Genomic DNA, 27,126 nt, shown 5'->3' on the forward strand with positions numbered 1-27,126 from the left:
TAAAACTAAAAATGCCACTGGCTTCTTTAATTGGTTAAAAGCACAAAATGTAACAGGCAGAAGGTCTGTTTTAAACAAATTAAAAAGCTGTGGTTTTTTCCCCAATTCTCCCCCAAGTCAGATATATACACACCCACAAAAATGGTGTGTGAAGGAAAGCTGTCATACACAAGAAGTTGTATCCTGAATTAAGAGAAATAGCTGTTGAAACAGGAATTAACACAACAAGGTCAGCAATAGGTTAACAATTTTAAAAATTGAGTCTTCAAATGCTGCATGGCACAAAGCTATGTGATATAAAGTACTGCTGGGTAGGAAGAAGTCTGTATGGCTAGCAAAAATGCTTTTCTAGAAAAGCAAATCAAAACAACACGATCAGCAGACCTAGGAGGCTAAAGCTAGATATCAGAGCTACAACTTCTCATATCTGAACTAGAAAATCCTATTTATCCAGAATGGACTAAAATTTCAGGACAAAACAGGGACATTTTTAACATATCTTACTTTATCCATTTTAAGTTCTCTGCTTCCTTCTCCCTCATCCCAAAATTCAGCATGATCCAGCAGAAAGATGGCTGCTTTTAAAATTGGCTATTTTATTTTTCTTTCTGTGGCAAGACTGTCGTGGAGCCTGGATATTTCAGGCTCATATGCATCCATGACTAGTGTCCCGCTGTGGTCAAAAAACTTAGCAATGGACTTCGTGAACTCGGCCTCTCGCTGCTGCTTTGTTCTTCCACTGATGAAGGTCAACTTCAGAGTATATTTGTCATCAAACCTAAGCAAAGATAAGAAGTAAAAACCCAAACATAGAGATTCAACTAGTAATACTAGAGCATCAACTGTTTTTGAAGAAAGGACTGAGCTGGCTACTGGTGCTATAGGTCACACACAGATCTTTAAAAAAAAAAAAAAAAAAAAAAAAAAAATTCCAGAGGTTCCTAATTGCCTTCAAGATACAAGTTCTGATTCATTGGTACTACCATGTCTGCCTTCCTGTGCACCTCCTTTACCTTGTCAGAGACTGTTCAGTTATACAGACCACTCCTCTTACCTCTGGACTTTGCCCTTATTATGCTAGAAGGGTCTTCCTAGTAGACATTTCTCTCCCATCTCACCGGACTAGTTCCCATTTATTAATATTAGGGCATAAAGTTTTCTGGGAAAGCCTTCCCAAACTGGGTCAGATGTCTCACCTTTGTCATACACTGCACCATCAATCATCAATTCAACTATTAAGCACCTATCAGATGCAAGGTCTAATGATAGCTCCCATGTGGTCAATGAAATTATCTACTGAAAGGATGTTTGTGTATCTGTGCTCTTCGCTAAACTCAGAGATTCTTGAGGACAAGAATTCTGTCTTATGTGTTTTCTACTCTTAGTTTAGCACTTGGTAGACAATCAAATTTTTATGAATAAATGAAGAACTCATGTTTTCACAGATATTCACCAATTCTAGGCTGCTCAGTGCTTGTTCTCTATAATCAATCTAGTTCCAGGTTCTACCTTATTCTAGGACAGAGGGTATCTTTTACTATATGAATTCTAGAGATTCTTTACCTACACCTTAAGGTACCTTGAGGTCCTTTGCTATATCCACCAATTCAAAAGTGTTAATAAAAATCAACCTCTGGCAGGCTGACATTCCTCCCCTGACCATGACCTAACAGTTTGTCTCCATTTAATTAGGGCACATTCAGTAGATTGTCAAGCTGGTATTATCCTTACGGGAGCAACTGCTTAAGCGTGTTTCTGCATGTTTAAAATAGGAAAACTACCACATAATTTTCAAGATCATTGCCATGGTTAAAACAGTACCTATTATTAACCAGTGCTCAAAAAAATCATAGCTCAATAAATTATTGTCTAAGAAATAACAATTGTTGGTAAGGATGTGAAGAAAAAGGAACACTTGTGGACTGTTGGAGAGAATGTAAATTGGTGCAGCCACTGTGGAAAACAGTATAGAAGTTCCTCAAAAAATTAAAAATAGAATTATCATATGATCTAGTAATTCCACTACTTGGTATTTGCCACCCCACCCCCCCAAATGAAAACACTAATTTGAAATAGCCCTGTATTTGTTGCTGCATTATTTACAAGAGCCAAGATATGGAAGCAGCCCAGGTGTCCATTAACAAATGAATAGATAAGAAAGTCACAAAAAAGGGATGAGATCCTCATTCAGGACAGACAATATGGATGGACTTTATGGGTATTATGCTAAATGGAAAAAGAGGAAGACAAATACCACATCATGTCACTTATATGTACAATCTAAACAAAACAAATGAACAAACAAACAAAAAGCAGAATCAGGCCTGTAAATACAGAGAAAAAACTGATGGTTGCCAGAGGGGAGGTAGCTGGGGGATGGGCAAAATATGTGAAGCCGAGTGGGAGATACAGGTTTCCAGTTATGGAATAAGTAAGAGGGACAAAAGGCACAGGAGTATAGTCAATGTACTGTGACAGCACTGCATGGTGACAGATGGCAGCTACACTGGTGAGCTACCTACAGAGCTGTTGAATCACTATGCTGTACACCTGAACTTAATATAACACCATGTGTCAACCATACTTAAAAAAAAAAAAAACCTTGGCTAGTCAGTTATTCCCAACCTGAATAGCTGTGAGTGATGGTCTTTAAACTATTTTCAACACCTCAAAACTTTTCTCAAACTCCAGCCAACTGCTGTTAGTTGATTTCCATAATTTGGGACTTTTAGGCCCAGTTTCACTGGCAGTTCCATGGCTTTGATGGTAGGACATGATCTGATGAGTTGTGATCTGATGCACTTTAGAAATAAATACTCATTAATATTTTATTATATATTATATAACTTACATGTAATATATAACAATTACATCTAAAATATTTTCAGGAAAATATAAATGTTATTATATAATAATTATGTAATACTTATTCAGTACCAACCACACATGTCAAGCAGTTTCAGATGCTAAGGATATACAGCAGTGAACACAACAGACAAAGCTGTCTTTTGGGACTTTAGCGTATATGAAAGAACCAACAATAAAACAGAAAATATGATGTCCTTTTAAATATAGTAGGCACGAAAAGGGTTCACTAAGCAGATATTTAAGCAGAGCCCTAAAGAAAGGAAGAACAAGTTTTCTGGAAAAAGAATAATCCAAGCAACGAAACAGCAAATGCAATAGCCCTAAGGCAAGAACATGCCTGGAATGTCTGAAGAACATGATGGAATGAGAGAGGAGAGCCCCAGGAAATAAGGGGTATGTGTGCTTATGTGTGGGGTGCAGAGAACAGATGAGTATAGACTTCTAAGCTGGACTTAGGAGTTTAGATTTTTCTCAGAGTGACAGGGTTTTGAACGGAGGATTGAGTTGAAGTGCCTTATGCTCTAAAAAGATCACTCTGCCTGTTGTACTGGAAATAGACTATGAGCAGGGAGAGCAGTTGTGGAGGTCCATGAGGACATTATTATAGTGACCTGAGAGATGAGGGTAGCAGTAGAGATGGCAAGTGATCAGACTGAATATATTTAGAAGACAGAGCTGACAGGATTTGCTGACAGACTATTGGAAAGACTGAGAGAGAGGAGTGAAAATGACTGAGTACTGGCCGGAGTAAATAGGAGGATGGAAGTGCCATTTATTGAGATGGGAAAACTGGGGGTAGAACAGGTTTGGATGAGGGATAGCAGGCTTAGGTTTTGAATATGTTAATTTTGAAATGCTAAATAGGATCCAATGTCAAACAGAAAAGTGGAGTTCAGGATAGGTCTAGGATGAAAATACAGATTTAGAGATTTTCAGTATAAAGATGGTATTTAAAGTCTTGAAAGTCTAGATAATATTACACTTAGTGAATATAGATAGAGAAGAGGTGCTAGGAACAAGCACTAGTGTGGCATTTCAAATTTAGAGCTGTTCCTTCAAATACTGAAGAATCACAAAAGCGACCAGAAAAGCAGACATTAAGGTATGAAGAAAATTAGGAGATTATGGTATCCTAGAAACCTAGTTAAAAAGCAAGTGTAACAAGGAGTGAGCAATTCACTGTCAAATGCTGATTGAGTACAAGGATGAAAGAGATATAAAGACAAACAGATCCAAGAGATACAGAGAGAAGAAATGGGGAGCAGAGAAATAAGACCATGTGGGGAGAATAAGGAGAACAAAACCAATTTTTTTAGTTGGAAGAAATTACAGCATGTTTGTATGCCACAAGAAATGATCCAGCAGAGAGGGAAACATCATGTAAATGAGAAGGGAGAGAAGCTAGTGGATAAATGGAGACGAGGCTTTAGATGGGAACTCCGGAAGAAACAGACTATGATGAGCACCACAAGCAGGTAATGATGGGGGCTTCTGACTGCTTTGATTTTCTCAGCAACAAAAGAATAGGAGGGTAAATATGAGAGAGTAGGATAGGTATGAAGACAGAGGAGAAGGTATAAAAGGTGCTTTAGGACAGTGAGAGTAACTGGACTACAGAAATGCCATGGAACCGAAGATGGGTAAGGAGGAAGTAAGACAATGAACGACAAAAGAGACAGTGAAAAGGTGGGAGGCTCAATGCATTAGATAGAGACAGTGAAAAGGTGGGAGGCTCAATGCATTAGAGATGCCGGTGAGGCTGAAGAACCACTGGGACAAGAGAACTAGAAAAATAGGAAGCAACGGTCATAGAGCGGGATACCGAAACTGAAATCATTGAAGGTAATTAGTTACCAGTATCAGCAAGGTTTAGGATATGTCCAGGGAAGTAAGTGTTTGAGCCATGGTAGAAAACAAGATGATCAGAGGAGAGGGCCAGTGAACAGGAATTATCAACTATTTGGATAATGAAATCACCAAGACTTCCAAAGGAGCTATGTTAGAGAGAATGCCAATGAGCCAGGAGCTATCTTCTTCTTCTTCTTCTTTTTTTTTTTTTTTTGGCCAGGAGCTATCTTCAAGGAAAGAGAAGAGAGTCTATATTTAAGTGCAGTGAGAAGGAACAGAGGTGGCATACCTCCTCACCACAGGAAACAATAAGGTGGCAGCTGGTAAAAATCAGCAGAGAATGTGGAAAAAACCAGAACCCTCGTGCACTGCTAGCGGGATTGAAAATGGTGCAGCTATTACAGAAAACAGTCTGGCAATTCCTCAAGCAATTAAAAGAGTTACCGTATGACCCAGCAATTCCTCTCCTAGGTAAGTTACCTGAGAAATGAAAACATTATATCCACACAAAAACTTGTAGGTGGACTGTTTATAGCACCATTATTCACAATAGCCAAAAGGTGGAAACCACTCAATGTCCATCCACTGATAAATGGATTAACAAAAAAAACGTGGTATAGCCATGTAATGGAATATTTGGCATAAAAAGGAATAAAATATCGACACTTGCTACACCATGGGTGAATCTTGGAACATTATGCTAAGTGAAAGAAGCCAGTCACAAAAGATCATGTATTGTATGATTCCACTCACATGAAATATCTGAAACTGAGAAATCTATAGAGACAGAAAGCAGATTAATGGTGACTGAAGGCTGAGGGAATTGGTGGGGGGAGGGGGGCAGGGGAGCAGATAGCTAAAGGGTACAGGGTTTCTTTTTGAGATGATAAAAATGTTCTAAAGTTGGCTGTGGTGATGGTTGCAATATCTGAAAACACACTAGAAACCAATGACCTGTACACTTAAATGTGTGAACTGTACGGTACGTGAACTATATCTCAATAAAGCTGTCAAAAAAATGAGAATGTGCGTATGAATGAGATGAAATGCGTGAATGGAAATAATGAAATCAAGATGCTGCTAGGGTCTAGAATTCTACAACTGCTTTAGGGACCTGGCACAAGGTACAGACTTATGATGGCTGAATTCAAAGGGCAGCTGGGGGCCCTGCCAGGAGAACCCAGCTAGAACATCAGAATCATATTCTGCTCCTCCTCATAGGCATTGGCACAAGCCAGTAAGGAGAGGCTGTTTGGTGTTGATGCTATGCTTACCATCATATATGTGAATAACCATACTTGTAATTTGAGAGCCTACTATGTGCTAGGAAGTGTCCCATGTGTTTTTAGGATAGTGACTAAAAGCCTGAGTTCTGGGCTCAGATATGGGCTGGAATACCAGCTGGAATTTACTTTTGGGCTCTAGGAATTAATTAAACCCTTTGGGTCTGTGTTCTTACCTATAAAATGGGTGGTTCTAAGATTTAAATGAGATAATGCACTTGGCACGATACCCAGTATATGGTTAACGCTTCACCAACGTTTGCTATTTTTATACTTGGTATATGTACCAGCTGGCATCTTCCCAACAACTCTATGAGTCATTCTTGATCCGGTTTTGACTAAAGCTCAAATAATTTACATGATATACCAAACATCATACAGCTAGAAAGAGATGAGCTAGAACTTAAACCCAGCTCTGGATACCTAAAAAGACCTCAGGTGTCAGTTGTACTAAGTTATACCCACAGCTGGTCAGGAATTTGGAAAGGTGATTCTCTGAGTTGCCCAGTACATTGCTGCAAAAATTTCTGACTACACAGACTGTAGTCAAGATCACGGAAGATATAGAAGCTAATGGGGTTCTTCAAAGATAATTCACTTCACACTTTTGGCCTTCTTAGTTCTGCATTCTAATTGGCTCCGTTTATTGGCCACAAGGAAAGAGACTCATTCTTCATCCTTCTACCAAAGTACTTCCTCCCACAGTTTATCCTCAGAGCACTTCTGTGATAATACAATCTCAGAAGTACAATGTTAGGAAAAACCTTCTAGACCATTCATACCCCTTTCTTCATTTTACATGACTGGTACTATGATCTGCATGGAGTAAGCATACAATAAAATAGTCTGTTGAAAATGACTCAACTCCCAGAGAGAATCCAACAGCAGAATTTAATAGTCTTTGAGGATAGTCATACCTTTTGAGACTGGAGGACAGTTGCCAAATATCATCAGGATCCATTCCTGTAGGATCTTTCCTGTGGGCCACAAGAAAGATGCTCTTCTCCTTATATGAGGTATAAATGGTCAGGATCCCCATCATCACAAAATAGGTTCAGATAAAGTTAAGGAAAAAACACACAAACACACACAAAAGAACACACATATATACATATATATCTGTACGTGTGTGTGTGTGTGTGTGTGTGTGTGTGTATGCATTTTTAGTGTTGGGCACAGGGGAGTCATTACCATTACATATAGAACTGACACAATTATAAAAAATACCATGATCATGTTTACTTTAAACACCAAACAAATGAAATTTTATCACGGTAGTTCTCTTGGGAGGTCATATATTTACAATTATGTTGCTCTCATTGTTTAAACCTCTTTTGGAATTCCTTCGGGGATTGTCTCCAGAACCTACAACATATTCTCTGGAACCACCTTAATGGTGAAAAAATTCATACTGGGATGATTTATCTGATTACTGAAAGAAGTCAAGGTGCCAATTCTGGGACTATAATTTGGGATCAATTTGGAGAATACCATTTTTAGTCAGGGCCTGCTTTATTAAATGGCTTGCTAGAAGAAAAATTCCCAAAGTACATTTTTTAAGAACTATTTCAGGGACACCTGGGTGGTTTAGCTGGTTAAGCACCTGACTCTTGATTTTGGCTCAGGTCATGATCTCACAGTCATGAGTTCAAGCCCCATAGTGGGCTCTGCACTGGACGCCGAGCCTGCTTAAGATTCTCTCTCTCCCTCTCTCACTGCCCCTCTCTGGCTTGAGCACACAAGCTTGAGCACTCCCTCTCTCCAGCTTGCATGCACACAAGCACGAGCTCGCTCTCTCGTTCTCAAAAAAGAAAAAAATCTTTGTAATTCTGAATGTCTATTGCATATATATGTAACTGAGCAGCATTCAAGCAGACTCCGGTAAGTTCTTCTTAGCACAAGATCACAAAACAACTTCCATTTCAAACCCAGGTCCTCCAGCTCCAGAATAGGATTTAATTCCACTGTTATACAAGCCACACCTCTACTCATGCTCACTAACTCTCATTCCAGCCCTTCAGCTTCAAGGAAACCTGAATCTCCAAAATCTGATCCTTTCCTAATATCCCGGAATGAGTGTCTTAAAGCAAAATGGGTCCAATGGAAATGCGGTAGGCTAGAAATGAGAAGAACTGGGTTTCACTATAATGTGTGGTTTGCTATTAGGCACTCACACATGGATTATAATGACCTCTACATTAACAAGTAAACAGAATTAAAGATAAAATAACCACACTAAATCTAAATATCAATGATAATTACTACCTACAACTACAGATGCCCATGGCTCATACTGTTAAATTCTAACAGTGGCAGGCCCCGGAATCAAAGTTTGTTTTTTGTAGGGAGCAGGGAGGATGATCAGTAGAGATTCTAATAAACAGTCACTAGAGAACAAACCTGAGCATAGATAAAGGATATGATACGACACACAAAGCCAGAACAGGCTTAGATTCTGGAAAGGGGTGCATATAATCCCAGATCAAAGCCACTATGGCAAAGAAACAGGAGATGGTACAGATGGTGAGGCGACCGTCAATCAGACCAAAATTCTCCACATACTTGTACTTTTCCAGAAGTACCTAGTAAAAAGAACAAGGAATCAAGCTCACAGAATTGCTTCCTTCCTAGTACCTGTTTTTAGTCTTGATTTCCATGTAAAAGTTACATTAAGGATCATATAAATTACCAAGTAGTTCTCTCCAATCAGGATTTCACCACTCTAAGCAAAAAAGACTCAAGCTGTTCACAATGATCCCAGAGAAAAAGTTCATTAACTTCTCATACATTTTGTTTTTTTTTTTAATCCTCAACTTTTCCCGTGGGATGAAGGGAAGTTTCTCTTCCCTTTTTAAATAGAGAGATGACCAACCATGAATGAATATCCTATATTCCCCTCAACCCTGTTGGCTCTAGGCTAATTAACCTCAAAAACAATAAACTACCAGCTTTCTGTAATTCAAAAACTAGAGAATTTGACAGAAGCTTGAGGTAGCTAACATTTTAATGCATATTCCCTCATAAAATGTTAAGGATTTTAGAAACTGCTTTATGGCTCAATTCCTACAACTAAAAACTACGGTCATTCCCAGTCACAAAAGAAAAAGATCCTGCAGATGTGCCATAAGCTGTACATATGCTAACAGACTCCCTACCTCAAGAAAATACTTTTTTGGAGCACCTGGATGGCTCAGTTAGTTAAGCATCCGGCTTTGGCTCAGGTCATGATCTTGTGGTCTGTGAGTTTGAGCCCCATGTCGGGCTCTGTGCTGACAGCTCAGAGCCTGGAGCCTGCTTCAGATTCTGTGTCTCCCTCGCTCTCTGCCCCTCCCCCCGCTTGCACTCTGTCTCCCTCTCTCAAAAATAAACAGACATTAAAAAAATTAAAAAATTAAAAAAAAAAAAAAAAAAAAAAGAAAATACCTTTTTGGCAGAATCATCCAAAGAATTCTTCACAGCGGATCCATCCCATTTGTCAATTTTTACAGGCTTATCATCAATTTTCCACTGTAAAACAGAAAAGTTGTGCATCACCAGGCATGGCATCTTATTGAAAGTAACACGAACTACTTCCTTAAGTGTTTAAAAAACAACAACACAGGTCCCAAATAGTGTTCACTTTAAAGACTCAAGACAGTAAACTAAGACCTAGTACCTAACTGCAGTTTCAACTCCCCAGAAATATATCCAGTTAATACAGGAATTTCCTGTTCAGCACTAGGAAATTTACTGATAGGCCCCTTCCATTCACTTAAGGGTGATCTTGCTTAAAACAATGGCTTCTTTGCTAATAATTTCCTTTTTTCCACTCCCTCTCTAGCTTTAAAAATCTTTGTTTCTGTAGCCTTTTGGAGCTTCCCTCTACCCGCTAGATGGAATGCTGCCTGATTCATGAATCGATCAATAAAGCCAATTAGATCTTTAAAATTTACTTGAAGTTTTACTTAACAAGACCATCTTTCAAGTACATGTAACATTTACTCTTTGTCCTCTGATGTTACACAGCTAAAAGACAAAACACTTAAAAATGAAATTGAATGAGATTAGGTCACTAGAATCAGGTGGTACTCATATGATGTTGCCAGTCTTCTATGCTAGAAAGCTCAATCTGGGCTACAGAGACTACAGTGTGAACTCACATATCCCATCCCCATTTCACCCAAATGTGGGAATAGGGAAGAACTCCACTTGTTCATCCTTTCATTCTGTGACCACAAAACTCAGACAATATACACCCATGAACTTTCAGACACTAACAAGATGAGGAACATCTCTTTTAATACATGTTCATCAGCTAACAACTTTTATATTTTACCAGTATGTCTTAACTGTAGGAAAACAGCAAATCCAGTGTAGTCTGTTGGAAAGAACATTTTGAATTAAAAATCAAGTCCTATTATTAGTTAGTTATAGGACTTTGGACAAACTCCACTTCAATTTCTCTCATCTACAGAGGTTTAGAAAGGTTCTCCAATACTGTGCTAGTTAGAAGCAAGTGATTGTCTCATACATTGCTGGTAGAAATTCAAAATGGTATAACACCTACTAAGGCAATTTAGCACCTTGGATTCCACTTCTGGGAAACTGTCCCTATCTGCATACACAGGAAATAATATACAAGGCTACTCACTGAAGCAGCATTTGTAACAACAAAAAGTAACTCAAGTACTCAACTACAGAGGACTGGTTAAACAAACTTGTAGTGTACCCAGATACCTTGAGAAGGTAGAAGGACATGGGTGGGACTGACTCTTTAATGTATGCCTTTTTAATTTTTAAACATGTGAACATTTCATATAGTAAAAACAATTCTCAAATGTAAGTGATTCCATGAACAAAGCTTAAGTGGAACAGGGTGCTACAAATAATCTGATAAACCTGTCTTTTATAGATCACAATGCCAACTTTAAAAAATTTTTTTTAAGTTTTTTTTTTTTTTTTTTAATGTTTATTTACTTTTGAGAGAGACAGAGGCAGAACATGAGCTGCGGAAGGGCAGAGAGAGAGGGAGACACAGAATCCAAAGCAGGCTCCAGGCTCTGAGCTGTCAGCACAGAGCCCAACGTGATCTCACAAGCTGAGATCATGACCTGAGCCAAAGTCAGATGCTCAACCGAATGAGCCACCCAGGTGTCCCAGCACAATGCCCAACTCTTAGTTTTTTATATCAAGCGAATACCGCATTTCATAAAAATTACAAACCAGCAGGCCAATACAAAATTGGAATAGATTTTACAGAAAGAGAACAGAACTTCATATTTATCTTTCTGATTGAGCACAAGTTCAGACACTGCATATGAGAAATAAGGAGACAGACTAAACATCTGTAGAAATATAATACAACAAACTTGTTTTTTAAAACTGTGATCCTACATACTATTACACAAAAAAGAAAAACTGTTCTGTGAAGTTTGTTAAGAGAAAAAACATGAACTACAACAGCCATACTTCAAGTGATTAAAAGTCAATCAAGGTTTTTTGCCTTTGGTGTCTCATAAAAACAAGAACTTTCTTTGAGAAAATTACTCATGGCAAATACCATTTTGATAACAGCAAGCAAAAGAAAGAACCTGTACAGCCAGAATTCATAATTAAAATTATTTGTGAAACAAAGTCATTAAAACATTTTGGGGTCATTCCAAAAAGAAAAAATCATATTCTCATAGACACTCAGCTACACATCACTATCTGCAGTACATTAAAGAAACATGCCTTTACAACTTAGAGGATAATTTCTCAGCAATCTGGGGGGATAAAACACAGAAGCTATTACAGCATGTGCTGAAATAGCCCCAGCTCTACCTCCACTGTCTGGCAGCTAGAAGCAATCTTCAGTAAGTGGCACAGGAACATTTCCACTGACTCACAAAGTTTATGATTTCTGAAGAGATGGGAGCGTCACCTGTTTTGTGTGCATGAAAACCTTTAGCCTATTCAGAGAAAAGAGCATCTCTGCTATAGTACAGAGACACATCTAGAAAAAGGGCAGGAGGGTGGACATTAGATGCTTACTTTTCTGACTTATTTTCTGTCATTCTCAAAAACTGCTCAACTAAAATGTATACTACTCTTCCATTTTTCTCTCTCCTGCTATTCAGAGCATTTTAAGAAACTTTTTTTTCCCTCTCTCTCTTATCTTCTTACACCATAAGGGCAATTGCTTTCCTTTTGTAATAAAAAGACAAAGCAAAGGTTGGTTTCTTTCATATGGGACCTCACAGGATAAATTACCAAGAAAGGTCTGTGCAGAAAAGAGCTAAGATAGGCCTGAGACCGCCATCCTTAGAAAGGCCTGCTTCAAAGGCTGGCCCTTGCTTGGTATTTGGAAAGTTGGCTGGTAAACAGTGACTTACACGGATATAAAACTTTCCCTAACTGGTAAGAGTGGCTCATTGTGCTTCAGCTGTTTGTATAAATGATGTAGTTTATGCTACACACGAGTTTTCTTTCTAGGAGTCTGGAATTTTGCCACAGGCTAGGCAGAGGGTGCATACTTAACCAGCTCCCAGTAAAAAACCTGGACACTGAGTTTGTAGTGAGCTTCCTTGGCAGACAACACTCAACACTCCATACGTACTGTCACATCATACTGTTACTGGAGGAATTAAGCACAATTTCTAGGACTCTACCGGCAGAGGGCTCTCAGAATTTTGTACTTGGTTTCCTCCAGACTTCATCCTATGCACCTCTTCCTTTTGCTGAAATAAATCTTGCCCACAAGTAAAACTACATACTCAGTCCTGTGAATCAGTCCTAGTGAATCACTTGAACCAAGTGGACTTAGGGATCCCTGATACAGGCAGTACTGCCAATTAAGATATAGCAATGCTGTAACTTCACACAATTCCTCTTTCCCACACTCCCTCTTGCGTGGTACAGATACATGTATACTGGGCCCAATCAACAATCATAGGCATCGACTTTAAGACCATTGCTATTGTCAATTCCCCTCCTCAGACACTACTTATATCTCCTTTTGGCTGAATTTTTTTTTTAATATTCATTTCTGTATTGCTTTAAAAATTGTTTACATTCTTATTTCTTAATTTCTCAGTTTTTGGCATTAAATCTATTGACTTCTCACAACAAAAGAGGAAATTGAGCCCTTTCATCCCCTGCCACACTCACATTAATTTTCTCTGCTCCCCCCACCACCATCTTTTTAATACATCATAGTAGATCACTAGTGATTTGGTCTTATACCTTAATTTTGGCTAGATTATCCAAACTGTACATTATAATCATAAATGCTATTCACAGATGAGTCATGTATTATACTAGGATTACTTTTTCTTTCCTGATAACTTTTTGTTTTCCTTGGAGCTACTGTTGTTTTGGTTGTTGTTTTCAATGTATTTATCATCAATATAGTGATATTTCAAATTCTCACCCAATTGTTTAAATTTCCTGTCAATATGTGCGAAAGTATTCATCATTCTGTGAATTTCATCTTTTTGGAGTAATTGGTCTTAGAGCCTCCTGACCTGCTTTGATCTGGGTGGACTGCTTTCCAGTCTTGCTGTATAGCTATCATCCTGGAATTTCCCTTCACTATCACTCTGGGGGTTCCCATAACCTCCTCTTGGGCTGGACCCCCTTTTCTTAGATACGTCTTACTCTTTTCTCAGTTTACTATTCCCTTGATCTGGTGAACACATCCTCTAGTGGGTCCTTGAAAAATGCACACGGGAAATCAATTTTGAGACTACACATCTGAAAACATCCTTTTAGTCTACCCTCACAATTAATATAAATAATTTCTCTTCAAAAAATTTAAAGTTTTATTCCATTGTCTCAAGAGTTTAAGGGACTCCTGAGATTCCTGAAGCCATTCTGATTCCTGATCCTTCATATACAATGTTCTTTCCCTTACAGGAAGTTCTTTATGTTGTGTGTCTAAAAATTTCAGGATGATATCCCTTATGCAGGTCAATTCGCATTCACTGTTAAACTGCTAGTACCACTGATAGGCCTTAAGCAGATTCTCAATATGGAAACCAGTGTCCTTCGGATTAGAAAACTAGAGTCCAGGGATATTAAGCATCGCACAGCCAGTAAGTGACAGGCAACTAAATTACTTAGGGCTAACTTATAAACACACGGTTCACCATAAAACTGTCCCTTCTTCAGTGATAGAAACTTACTTTTACTTGCCTTAATCTCTGAACTCAACCCCAAGGCAGATTCTGTTTGTGGCCTTCTTCTCAAAGACATACTATATTCAAATCAGAACCTAACTGAATTTAGATTCACTACAGATGTAGGCAAATGCATTCTTTCTTCACTTAATAAGGCAGCCCTTACTATGCAAAGGAGCACAATATAGTGGTTAAAAGATACAGCTTTGGAGTCAGACTACTTGAGTTTTAATTCTCACTTTCCTATTTAATGGATGATATTGGGCAAATAATTTAATCTTTCTTTTAATGTTTATTTTTGCAAGAGCACATAATTTAATCTTTCTATAGCTTTAGTTTGCTCAACTGTAAAATAAAGATAAAAATATCTATTTCACACGTTAGTATGAGGATTAAATACTGTAATTAAAAAACAGCAAAATGCCTGGTACACACAAATAGTTATTAAAAATTAGCTACTGTTGTTGCTATTAATTATGCAAAGCTAATATACTGCATCACAGTTAGCTGGATTTATATAACATCCCCCTCACTGGGTAACAGGGACTACATGTTTTACATTCTCAGAGTCAGGGACATAACATAGTTTCAACAGCTACTTCTTGAAAAGATGTCTAAACAATCTTATAAAGAAAAAAAGGAAAAGATTTCTAAAATGTTAACTTTCAGTTTAAATTTAACAAATGTATACGTGGCTGAAGTAATCTCACTTGGTTCTTATCCACAGAATTTGAGGGAGGTATAACCAGAGCTATTACTGAGTGCACAATGTGTCCTATATATTGTGCTAAATGTTTTATATACACCATCTCTTTTATTTATTTATTTTTTAACGTTTATTTATTTTTAAGACAGAGAGAGACAGAGCATGAATGGGGGAGGGGCAGAGAGAGAGGGAGACACAGAATCGGAAGCAGGCTCCAGGCTCTGAGCCATCAGCCCAGAGCCCGACGCGGGGCTCGAACTCGAGGACCGTGAGATCGTGACCTGAGCTGAAGTCGGACACTTAACCGACTGAGCCACCCAGGCGCCCCTACACCATCTCTCTTAATCCCTATGATAACACTACTAAGAACAATTACCATCTGCTATGGACAAATGTTTGTGTCTCTCCCCGCAGATCAGATGCTGAAATTCTAACCCCAATGTGATAGTATTGGGCTATGGGCCTTTGGGAAGTTATTAGGTCATGCGGGTAGAGCCTTCATGGGAGGGATTAGTGCCCTTACAAAAAGACACAAGGGGCGCCTGAGTGGCTCAGTCAGTTAAGCGTCCAACTTCGGCTCAGGTCATGATCTCACAGTTCGTGGGTTCAAGCCCTGCATTGGGCTCTGTGCTAAGAGCTCAGGGTCTGGAGCCTGCTTCGGATTGTGTCTCCCCTCTCTCTGCCCCTCCCCCGCTTACACTCTGTCTCTCAAAAATGAATGTTTAAAAAAAAAAAACAAAACTTTTTTTTCAAGAACATGAGAGCTTGTTTCTATTCTGTTTTCCACCATGTGAGGATCCAAGAAGGCTGTCCGCAAGCAGAAGGGCCTTTATCAGAACCCATGCCGGCACCCTGAACTCAGACTTCCCAGCCTCCAGAATCATGAGATAAAGATTTCAGTTGTTTAAGCTACTCGTTCTATGGCATTTTTGATAAGGCATCTCAAACTAACATCCTTCTTTTATAGATAACAATAAGGGTTTTAGAAATTTGCCCAAAGTGACAGGAAGTGGTAAAGCCAGACTCAACGGAGTTTTCATGATTTCAAAACCCATTCTCTTTCTCATTATTCCACACTGCTTCCCACAAAGTATAAGGTGCTTCCCACAAAATATAAGGAAAGGAATTATTAGCCATCAAAAACAAAAGAAAAAGACATAAATCCCTGAAGTGATAGCCGTATAGAGGATCCTGATTCCTACCTAATAAGTTATAGCTAACATAAAAAGAATCTAAAAATGATTTTAATCTTGAATATACCAACAAAACCCACAAAATAGATTTTGAATTTTCCATTTCCCTCCATTTAAAACCAACTGAAATTTAACTGAAAATATAGCTCAAAAAGTCCCATTTAAAATAAATCACTTCCTTGTCAGTACCAACATTAAGAAATAAAAACACTTTATTGGACCAGCATACCTATTGCCAGATCTAGACAACTAACCAGTCCACAGAAAATATGCATTTTTTAAACTTTTTGTTAAAGTGTATTTATTTGGGGGGCGGGGGGGGGGCAGGAGGGGCGGAGAGAGAGAGAATCCCAAGCAGGCTCTGTGCCACTAGTACAGAGCCGAATGTGGGGCTTAATCCCATGAACCATGAGATCATGACCTGAGCTGAAGTAGGGCACTTACCTGACTGCACCACACAGGTGTCTCAAAAATATGCATTTGATGGTTTTGACTAAACATTACAAAGACTCATTTCAGTTACAATTCTCTGCTGCAAATATGAATAAAAAGTTCTACAGAGATACTTCACTGCAGATATGGCATTAAGAACTTCACTTTTCGGGGCGCCTGGGTGGCTCGGTCGGTTGAGTGTCCGACTTTGGCTCAGGTCATGATCTCACGGCTCATAAGTTCGAGCCCCATGTCGGGCTCTGGTGCTGATAGCTCGGAGACTGGAGCCTGCTTCGGATTCTGTGTCTCCCTCCCTCTCTGCCCCTAACCCATTTGCATTCCGTCTCTGTCTCTCTCAAAAGTAAATAAGCATCAAAAAAAAAAAAAAAAAAAATTAAAAAAAAAAAAGAACTTCACTTTTCTAAGGACTTCAGGAGGGTATTAAACATAATCCAGGTCTTGAGAATATGTAAATAGTACAGGAAGGTATTTTTTGATTTAACCTATTTAAGGATTACAGGCTTTTCCTGTTCCCCATGCATCTTCTGGCGTTAAAGGCAAAAAAAGGACAAAATCCTTGGTCATTAAAGGTATGTCCAGCAAAGCAAAATTGTGTTGAGTATTAAATAACATAAACACTTCTATTTTCTTATTCTAATAGCAGTGAAACAGAAATAAGTTATGTAGTGATAAAGATCTCCATGGATTGCTTCATGAAGTTCCTTAGCTTCACAAAGGCCAGTACACAAAGCTTGACAAAGGCTCAAAAGATTCCTCGATTCACACTGAAGGGATGAAGGCTACCAGAGATTAGTGCCAATAGAAGGACCTTGCTCTGATTTACAAAGAGCTGAGTATGGCTCTAAGAAAAACTAACACTTTTTCTCTCCCTTCTTTGTAAGGTCTCTCCCAGTTTAGAAAGGGGATATAGGCTCCAAAGGAGGAAAAGTAGTAGATGAGGCACTTAACAGGGAGTGTATCCTAGATAGTCTTGTTTAGTTTACTATGTTAAGGGACTTGGACTTTATTCTGAGACAAACAATTGAGAATACTTTAAGCAGAGGAACAAAATAATCAAATTTCTGTTTTTTAAAACAGAGAGAGAGGGAGGGAGAGGGAGGGGGAGGGAGGGGGAGGGAGGGGGAGGGAGGGGGAGGGAGGGGGAGGGAGGGGGAGGGAGGGGGAGGGAGGGGGAGGGAGGGGGAGGGAGGGGGAGAGAGAATCCCAAACAGGCTCCACACCATTAGAGCAGAGCCCATGCAGCTCAAACTCATGAACCATAAGATCATGACCTGAGCAGAAATCAAGAGTCAGATGCTTAACCTACTGAGCCACCTAGGTGACCCTAAAAGCCATTTCTAGTGGCAACCTGCTAGATGGTCTGGAGAGGACTAACAATGGAGATAAACACATCAGATTCAGATGACTGATTAAGATGCAGGGCCTAAATAAGAGCAACAGCCAAGGGATAAAAGAATTCAGACTTAGGTAACTGAGCTAACGTGATTTTCTAAGAGAAGGTACACAGATGCAAAAAGGAGAAATACCCATTTGTACATGTTGAGTTTGAGATGTTTAAATTCCAGTTATACGGATTTCAGAATTTTCTAAACCAAAATAAGGAGATTATGAAAATTGACGGTAAAGTCAAAAGGCGAGATTACTATATGAGTTGGAAATATGGACCCCCTACCACCCATATGAACACATTTAGCAAAAGATGAAAAGACAGTAAGTTCAAAATAAGAAAAAAATGTTCAATCTGGGGAGAAAATGATGTCTGTCTTGAGAATGTGCACCATCACCTAACTTAGATCCCAACTCGGAAATACCATGATATCTCAAAGAGAGAGATTATAGCTCTTGGCAACATACTTAATTTTCAATTTCAATCTATTTTTTATAAAAATGACCAAGAAGTACTGCAAAGAAAATTACTTAATTTTCTTTGATGAATGAGTGGCTTATTAACAGCTGCATTTATCACCGGAGTTAAGTTGGAAGTTAGAAATTACCACGTGTTAATTATGAACATGAACATTAGTGGCAACGCCAGAGAAACTGGAAGTAGACTGACTCTGGCTATTTAGTCTAATATGCCTATGAGATATCCATGTGAAGATGGCAAGTAGACAGCTGGACACAGAAGTCTGGGGCTCAGAGGACAGATCCACGTTGAAAACACATATGTGGAAGTCATCAACTTACAGATGTATTTAAGCCATGACACTGGTATCTCCTTGGGATGAGTATAGATAGAGGAGAGGGGTTTGCCAATATTTACGGGTCAGGAAGAAGACAAAACAGTAACAATAATACAGAGGCCAATGAAGGTGGAGGAAAATCAGGGGCAAATAATCTTCTAGAAGCCACATTAAAAAAAAGAGAAAAGTTCAAGAAAGAAGTGTTCAGTGAGTCAAATACTACCGAAAGGTCAAATAATATGAAAAACTATTAGTGAAATTTGACAAAACAAAGGTCAGAGCAGAGAAACAATGTAGGCAACTGCTAAAAAAAAGGGGGGGGCTGGACAGATGGAGATTGGTAACATCTGTGATATCACTCTTAAATAATTGTGAATGACTGGCTAAGAAAACAGTAATAATTTGAAAACTTTAGAGGATACTCCATAAACACTGTAAAGACAAAAAGAAATGAGTTTTTAAAATTGATATAAGTCACATACCATAAAACTCACCATTTAAAAATGTACAATTCCAAAAAATGAACTATTGGGACCTCATCAAGATAAAAAGCTTCTGCACAGCAAAGGAAACAATCAACAAAACTAAAAGTCAACCAATGGAAGGGAAGAGGATATTTGCAAATGACAGATCAGTTAAAGGGTTAGTACCCAAAATCTATCTAAGAATTTGTCAAACTCAACACCCAAAAAACAAATAACCCAGTGAAGAAATGGGCAGCAGACATGAATAGACACTTTTCCAAAGACATACAGGTGGCTAACAGATACATGAAAAGATGCTCAACATCACTCATCATCAGAGAAATACAAATGAAAACCACAATGAGATACCACCTCACACCTGTCAGAATGGCTAAAATGAACAAGTCAGGAAACAATAGATGTTGGCGAGGATGCAGAGAAAGGGGAACCCTTTTGCACTACTGGTGGGAACGAAAACTGGTGTAACCATTCAGGAAAACAGTATGGAGGTTCCTCAAAAAATTAAAAATAGAACTACCCTATGACCCAGCAACTGCACTACTAGGTATTTATCCAAAGGATACACAAATGCTGATTCGAAGGAGCACATGCACCCCAATGTTTACAGTAGCGCTATCAACAAGAGCCAAATTATGGAAAGAGCCCAATTGTCTACTGACTGATAAAGGGATATATATGTATATATACATAAAGGGATAAAGAAGATATATGTGTGCACACACACATAGGAATATTACTTGGCAGTTGAAAAGAATGAAATCTTGCTTTTGCAACAACGTCAATGGAACTAAAGTGTATTATGCTAAGTGAGAACAGTCAGAGAAAGATAAATATCGTTATTTCACTCATATGTGGAATTTAAGAAACAAAGCAGATGAACATAGGGGAAGGGAAGGAAAAATAAGATAAAAACAGAAAGGGAAGAAAACCCTAAGAAACTCTTAAATACACAGAACAAACTGAGGGTTGCTAGAGGGGAGGTGGGTGGGGGTCTGGGCTAAACGGGTGATGGGCATTAAGGAGGGCACTTGTTAGGATGGGCATTGGGTACTATATGAGTGATGAATCACTGGATTCTGATTCATACGCTGTATGTTAACTTGAATTTAAATAAATTTTTAAAAATAAATAAAATGTGGGGCGCCTGGGTGGCGCAGTCGGTTAAGCGTCCGACTTCAGCCAGGTCACGATCTCGCAGTCCGTGAGTTCGAGCCCCGCGTCAGGCTCTGGGCTGATGGCTCGGAGCCTGGAGCCTGTTTCCGATTCTGTGTCTCCCTCTCTCTCTGCCCCTCACCCGTTCATGCTCTGTCTCTCTCTGTCCCAAAAAATAAATTAAAAACGTTGAAAAAAAAAAATTAAAAAATAAATAAATAAATAAATAAAATGTAAAAAAAAATGACAATGTGCAATTCAGTGGTTTTTATTATACCAAGGTTGTGCAATCATCACCATTAATTCTAGAACATTTTCATCACCCTAAAAAGAAACCCCATAACCACAAGTATTCATTCCCTATCCCCTGCTCCCTACAACCACTAATCTACTTTCTGGGCACTTCGGTTACTTCTACCTCTTGGCTGTTGTGAATGATGCTGCTATGGTAATTCGTGTGCGAGTTTTTATTCAGACATATATATTCAGTGCTCTTGAGTTTATACCCAAGAGTGGGATATACTGTTATATGGTAATTCTATGTTTAACTTTCTGAGGAACTGATAAACTGTTTTCCAAGGTGGCTGCGTCATTTTACATTCCCACCAGAAATGTAGGAGGGTTCCAATTTCTCTACATCCTTGTCAACAATGGTTATTTTTTTCTTTTTTTTTAATTATTATTATTATAGCCATCTCAGTGGTATCTCACGGTGGTTCTCATTTGCATTTCTCTAATGACAAATGATGCTAACCATCTTTTCATGTGTTTACTGGTCATGTGTATATCTTCATATGGAGAAAGGTCATTCAAATCCTTTATTCTTTTAGAAATCAGTTTGTCTTTTTGTTATTGAGTTGTAAAATTTTCTACATAGTCTAGATACTAGGCCCTTATAAGAAATAGGATTTGTAAATATTTTCTCTCATTCTGTGGACTACCTTTTCACTTTCCTGATAGTGTCCCTTGACACAAGAGTTTTTAAGTTTGATGAAGTAAAAAATAATGAGTTTTGAGATATTATTAAAATTCTGTTTCTGGGATGCCTGGGTGGCTCAGTCAGTTAAGCATCCAACTCTTGGTTTTGGCACAGGTAACGACCTCATGGTTTGTGGGTTTGAGCTGCCAGCACGGAGTCTGCTTGGGATTCTCTGTCTCCCCCTCTCTCTGCCCCTTCCCTGCTCAAGCTCTCTTTCTTTCTCAAAAATAAACATTTAATTAAAAAATAAAGTTTAGTTTGCAAGACAATGTTAAAAAGCCAGCACCTTGTTTCTTTAAACACACACACACACAATTACAGCAATGCCATAAAACTATTCATCTTCTTTGTCAGAGGTCGGTCAGGGTCCAGACATGCCACCCAGAAATCTGGCAAGCTAAGATACCATGGAGGACAGCAAAAGGCGATACGTGACCTGTCTAAGGACACATGGTTGATATGTAACAAAGCCAAGACTTGAGCCTAGGTCTTCCAACCTCAAAATAGACACTCTTTTCACTACTGCAGTAGTTATTACATGGCCTGCTCCAGTATAAGAGGCAACGTACTTAAGAAGTAAGGTAAGAGCACTGGATTAAGAACCGGGAAGCCAGGTTTGAGAACTGTAACCAACTCAGTGTGTCAGCTTGGGCAAGTTGCTTCATTTCCCCCTCTTCAACTGTGTCCATGTCTATAAAATGAGGAGGCTGGCACAGATAAGCTTCAATGTCTCTTCACTATAAACATTTTAGAGAAACCACTACCGACTAAACAGAACAGTTGGAAACAAAACAAACAAAAAACTCTTAATATATCAGAACCAGAAAGGATTTAAAAAATAATCTAAGATAGTAGTGCTCAACCCGGAGGTAACTACTAAAATGTAGAGGGGCACCTGGGTGGCTCAGTCGGTTAAGTGTCCGACTTCAGCTCAGGTCATGATCTCGCAGCTGGTGAGTTCAAGCCCCACATCGGGCTCTGTGCTGTGACAGATCAGAGCCTGGAGCCTTGTTTCTGATTCTGTGTCTCCCTCTCTCTCTGCCCCTCTTCTGCTTGCACTCTCTCTCTCTCTCTCTCTCTCAAAAATAAACATTAAAAAAATATTAAAATATAGAGGAAATAAATATGTAAATAAATAAATAGCTATGTGTAAAAACATGCAGCTGTCCAGGTCCCACCTCCAGAGAATCTGATTCAGGTCTGGGATGAGGTCCAGAAACCTGTATTTTTAACCAAAACCCCAACGGAGTCTGATGTCTTCATATCGTGTTAGGAAAAAATAGGAAGCTGAAGCCCAGAGTAACCAGCTAATTAGCAGCAGCTATATATAGACAAATAGATAAGTGCTTACTATATGCCAGATATATAGTGCCAGACACCTTCTAAGGTAAATATTATTATTCCCACTTTACAGATGAGGAAACTGAGACACAAAGAGATTTATTAACTTGCCAAGAATACATATCTGCTAAGTGGCAGAGGCAAGATTCAAAGCCAGACATACAGCCTGGCTCCAGAGCCTTTGTTCTCAACTACTAAGGTATAAAACCTGTGCTTTAGGATCAGGATGAACAGTCCAGCCAGGAGACAAAAATTCAGGTATGAAGTTAAAGGGTCTGAATATAGTTTCTAAAAAACACAGTTTAATACCACATTTTAATAGCCAAAACAATTCATCCAGGAGATAAAAATCCATGGACAAGGCTAAAAGGATTTGGATATAGTTCTGGAAAGCATGGTTTAATACCTATGTCAATTTTAATAGCTAAAACAATTAAGCAAGTAATTTTTCTTTACAGCCTGCTATGTAGAACAAAATGCTTTGATGTATTTTGTGGGCAAAAAAATCTTACTGCAATAATCTAAATTATTCTGTGATAGAAGTTGAAAAATTATATTTGCATAGTTATTTTTAAGATCAGGAAGGTAGAATTGCTTTGTTCTCAGTTTCATAGGCACAGAAATTCACATCTGCTTACAGAAAGCTAGAAGCACATTTGCATCTCTTTATTACATTTCTTCACAGGAAGTGCCACTACAGCTGCAGGAAATAAAAATAAAAGCCCTTAAAAAAAATCAAGACAAATAAAATTAAAGAGGCTGTAAGGTAACAGCCTCTCAATCCCACAGAGCAAAAACTTATTTATTCATTTAGATCCTGCTCCACTGAGAATAACATTTTTCCCCATGTTTCCCTTCCATAGTACCCTCAGTTTTCAGACAATTAGAGGCACCATCTCAGAAGCAGTTTCTGATGATGGAGGGGGCAGATCTGAAGGTTTTGTCTGCTAAATTCAATGCTGTAAGTATTTATTCTGTATTGATCACCTCAGAGAACTATAAGAACCTTTCATGGGAAACTGGACAAATACAAATTGGTAGAAAAATACAAGACAGTAGGTCAGGTCATATTAAATGACAGTTTAATTCCCATGTGCAATAAATGCTAGAGAAATTAGAGGAACAACCTGATGTAAAGCTAAAATAATGTTTTCTGAGAAAAAGCACCTAAACACATCTTGACTTATTTTCTCTCCCCTAGGTCCCTCACTTCTTGGGTTAATTCTGCCGAGTGCTCCTTTGTGAGGCCTTTTATCTACTTCTGCTGCTCAAGTTGGGGTTCTCATCACCTGGTCATTTTCTCTTTACAGCCATTTGCAAAGAACATTTACCAAACTGTACAATTTAATATTAACAACAAGCCTATAATACATATGGGAATCCACATTGTTTACATAAGGAAATTCAAGTTCAGTAATACCATGCAACTTATCCAAGGCCATGTGGCCTTTATCATGCTGCACTAGAACTCAAACTTGCCTTTCTTTTTAAATAAATCTTATACGCTAGTAAGGTATAAGGCCTTATCAGAAGACTTTTAATTTCTACTTCAACTTATCTAATTTTCCAAAACCACTGTATATAGTCTCAAAACCTTCAACAGCTTCCTACTCTTACTCCAAGCAATCCATTTCCTCTTCAATCTGATTCTACCTTCATGTCACTACAGGTCTCTTAGGACAGTCCACAGTCAACTCACCACCCAAAACATCAGGCACCATCTGCACTACCATTTGCTCAAGGACATTCTTACCTAGTATGCTGTCCTCTCTTCAAAAATAAGGTACTAGCTCCACTCTCAGACATGAACGAGGTCTTCCCCTGGGGCCCTCACCTGCTTATCAAGTAGATCTCAGGGATCGTTCTCTCTTGCATTTGAACTTCTGTAAGAAGCACACATCTGAATACACCAAATCCTTTTAATATATTGGGTACCTCCATGTCCTATAATCAGCTATACTGAGTTACATTTTTTTTTTTTTTTGAGAGAGAGAGAGAGAATGAATCCACGCTCCACACCGTCAGCACAAGCCTGACGTGGGGCTCAAACCCACAAACTGTGAGATCATAACCTTAATGGAAATCAAGAGTTGGACATTTAACCGAGTAAGCCACTCAGACACCCCTCTGAGTACTTTTTTTTTTTTAATTTTTTTAATATTTTATTTATTGAGAGAAAGAGAGGCAGAGCATGAACGAGGGACGGGCACAGCGAGAGAGGGACATAGAATCCGAGGCAGACTCCAGGCTCTGAGCTGTCAGCACAGAGCCCGACGTGGGGCTCGAACTCACCAGCCGTGAGATCATGACCTGAGCCGAAGTCAGACGCTCAACCGATGGAGCCACCCAGGCACCCCCTGCCCCCAGTACTTTCTGACAGAATTCTTTATGTTTTCCTTTGCCACTGAACATATGTATTAGACACTATAGGTCAAAGAGATCATTCATGTATATCACCTCATTTGATTCTCCCCAAAACTGTACTAGTTCAGAAAAGTAAGCTTAGTGAGGTTAACTGACTTGCCAGGCCTCATACAGGGTGAAATTAACAAAGCTACTTCAAAGCCTAAATCTTAATGATCCTCAAATCCAGGTTCTGCCAATAATGCAATGATGTTGTATACTTTTCAGTAATCATTACCTTAACAGAAACACCCATGCGTAATGTTTGCTGGTAATGATCTAAACAGAGGGAAAACAAGAGCACTCAATGGGACAGGATAAGCATAAGCTGTTGAGATGCTCACCAGCAGAAAGGCAGGATTTGTGTACGAAAATGACTATCAATTCCCAATACTCTCACGTGTCTTGGAGCAATTTACCATCCCACTTCCCAGAACATGTTCTCCTCTCTTAAAAATGATTAAGACTGGGGTGCCTGGGTGGCTCAGTCGGTTGAGTGACTTCGGCTCAGGTCATGATCTCACTGTTAGTGAGTTCAAGCCCCATGTTGGGTTCTGTGCGGACAGCTCAGAGCCTGGATGGAGCCTGCTTCAGATTCTGTGTCTCCCTCTCTCTCTCTGCTCCTCCCCACTTGTGCTCTGTCTCTCTAAAAAATAAATAAACATTAAAAAAAATTTGTTTTTAAATTGGTTAAGACTGTGAGAACCATGTGACTCAAAACCAATGACACTTAGAAGCAAAAAAGACCTGGATCTGAACCCCTCAATATGATCATATATTCATTTCTTAGGCACCTACCATATGTTAGGCACAAGGTATTCCAACAAAAGCTGCTTTCGATTAAAATCCTATTTACTATATTAAAAGCTCCATACTTAATATTTCTCATCAAACTGGCCCAGGGCTCCCACAATGAGAGAACTGGAAGGGACTAACGCACTTTAGGCTAAGTCCCTCATTTAACAGATGAAGCAACAGGGAGAACAAAGCATTATTTGAAGGTCACACAGCTAATTAGAGGCAGAACCAGTACTCCTTGCAAATGTTTCTAACAAGATGCTCTGCAAAGGGCAAGAAGGCCCAACAGAGGAGTTTTCCCTTTTTCTTCTTCTTCAAGCCTTTGTTGCTAGGACCGCAGTTAAAAAAAACAAAACAAAACAAAACAAAAAAATGGATTGGCGGAGAGAGAAAGAGGCAACCTAGAGCATGCAGCAAGTTCACGAATCCGACTCATTGACTGCAATTAGTGGCAGGCATAGGGGGAAAAAGAGGGGGGAGTGGGAAGAAAGCCAGAGAAAAAACAATCTCAAAGGCTTCCTGTCATCCCAATAAGGGAAGTTCAGTAATAGCAGTACCGTGATAAAACACCCAGAAACTTGAGTAAGCAAAAGGTCAAGGAGCACTTAGAATCTGCAACAGCACCCAAGTGTGGTGACCGTGATGGGGAGTTTGGGGACTACTGACTTCGAGTAGCTGCTTTCATTCCTTCGGGCTTCAGATTTCCCAGTGAAATGGGCACATCAACTGTGACCCCCAGCACCTCCGAGGAAAACGATGGCTGCATTGAAATGTGGGAATAATCAAATTATCCCAAAAAGCTGTGGTAGCCAGCGTTAAGGACCAGGCACACTTCCAAGAAGGAAAGAAAACCTGAAGGGAATGAGGCAAGGTTCGAGTTATGGAGATCGGGCTACAAGCGCCCGTAGGGTTCCCAGGGTGGGCCAGGGGAGGACAACCCGCTGAAAAAGCCACAGAAGAAAAGGGGGGCGGGGATGGGAAGGTGGAATCGCTGCCTCCCGGGCCTCCCCAGGTCTCGGCTGTCCCCCCAAAGCGGCTCCTCACCTTATCCAACAAGCCACTGCGGCTACTGCCTGTCCCGCAGCTGGGACCACCGCCAGCCCCACTGCTGCCTCCTCCACCACCAGTCCTCCCGCCCTGTGCAGACGCCGCCGCCATCTTGTCTGCCTCAGTGTCTCCCTCCCCTCCTACTTGTCCGAAGCCGATTGGCTGAAGCTGACGGCGTATCGCGCCGCCAAGAGCCCATCGGGATCCGTAGTTCGGGGCTGGCTGACGTGCGGTGGCAGCGGAAGTGGC

The 27,126-nt window shown here is 39.5% G+C and overlaps 1 protein-coding gene across 1 annotated transcript; it reads right to left on the reverse strand.

The window, feature by feature from the left end:
• On the reverse strand, nt 1-27,031 carry SPCS2 (signal peptidase complex subunit 2). The gene is made up of 5 exons (XM_058687763.1): nt 26,875-27,031; nt 9,423-9,506; nt 8,421-8,581; nt 6,917-7,051; nt 1-778 (listed from the first exon to the last, which is right to left on the reverse strand). Exons 1-5 carry the CDS (start codon nt 26,986-26,988, stop codon nt 592-594), a joined length of 681 nt encoding a protein of 226 aa, XP_058543746.1. The 5' UTR covers nt 26,989-27,031; the 3' UTR covers nt 1-591.
• Between the last annotated feature and the right edge of the window lie 95 nt (nt 27,032-27,126).

Source organism: Neofelis nebulosa, chromosome 10, assembly GCF_028018385.1.
Source record: "Neofelis nebulosa isolate mNeoNeb1 chromosome 10, mNeoNeb1.pri, whole genome shotgun sequence".
In the NCBI taxonomy this organism is placed as follows: Eukaryota; Metazoa; Chordata; class Mammalia; order Carnivora; family Felidae; genus Neofelis; species Neofelis nebulosa.

Coding starts and splice junctions, on each gene's coding strand:
- SPCS2 (XM_058687763.1), bottom strand. CDS start 26,988: ATGGCGGCGGCGTCTGCACAGGGCGGGAGGACTGGTGGTGGAGGAGGC. Junction 8,582..9,422: donor TGGATGATTCTGCCAAAAAG/GTATTTTCTTTT, acceptor TCTTTTTACTAG/GTACTTCTGGAAAAGTACAA. Junction 779..6,916: donor CTGTCCTCCAGTCTCAAAAG/GTATGACTATCC, acceptor ATCTTTGCTTAG/GTTTGATGACAAATATACTC.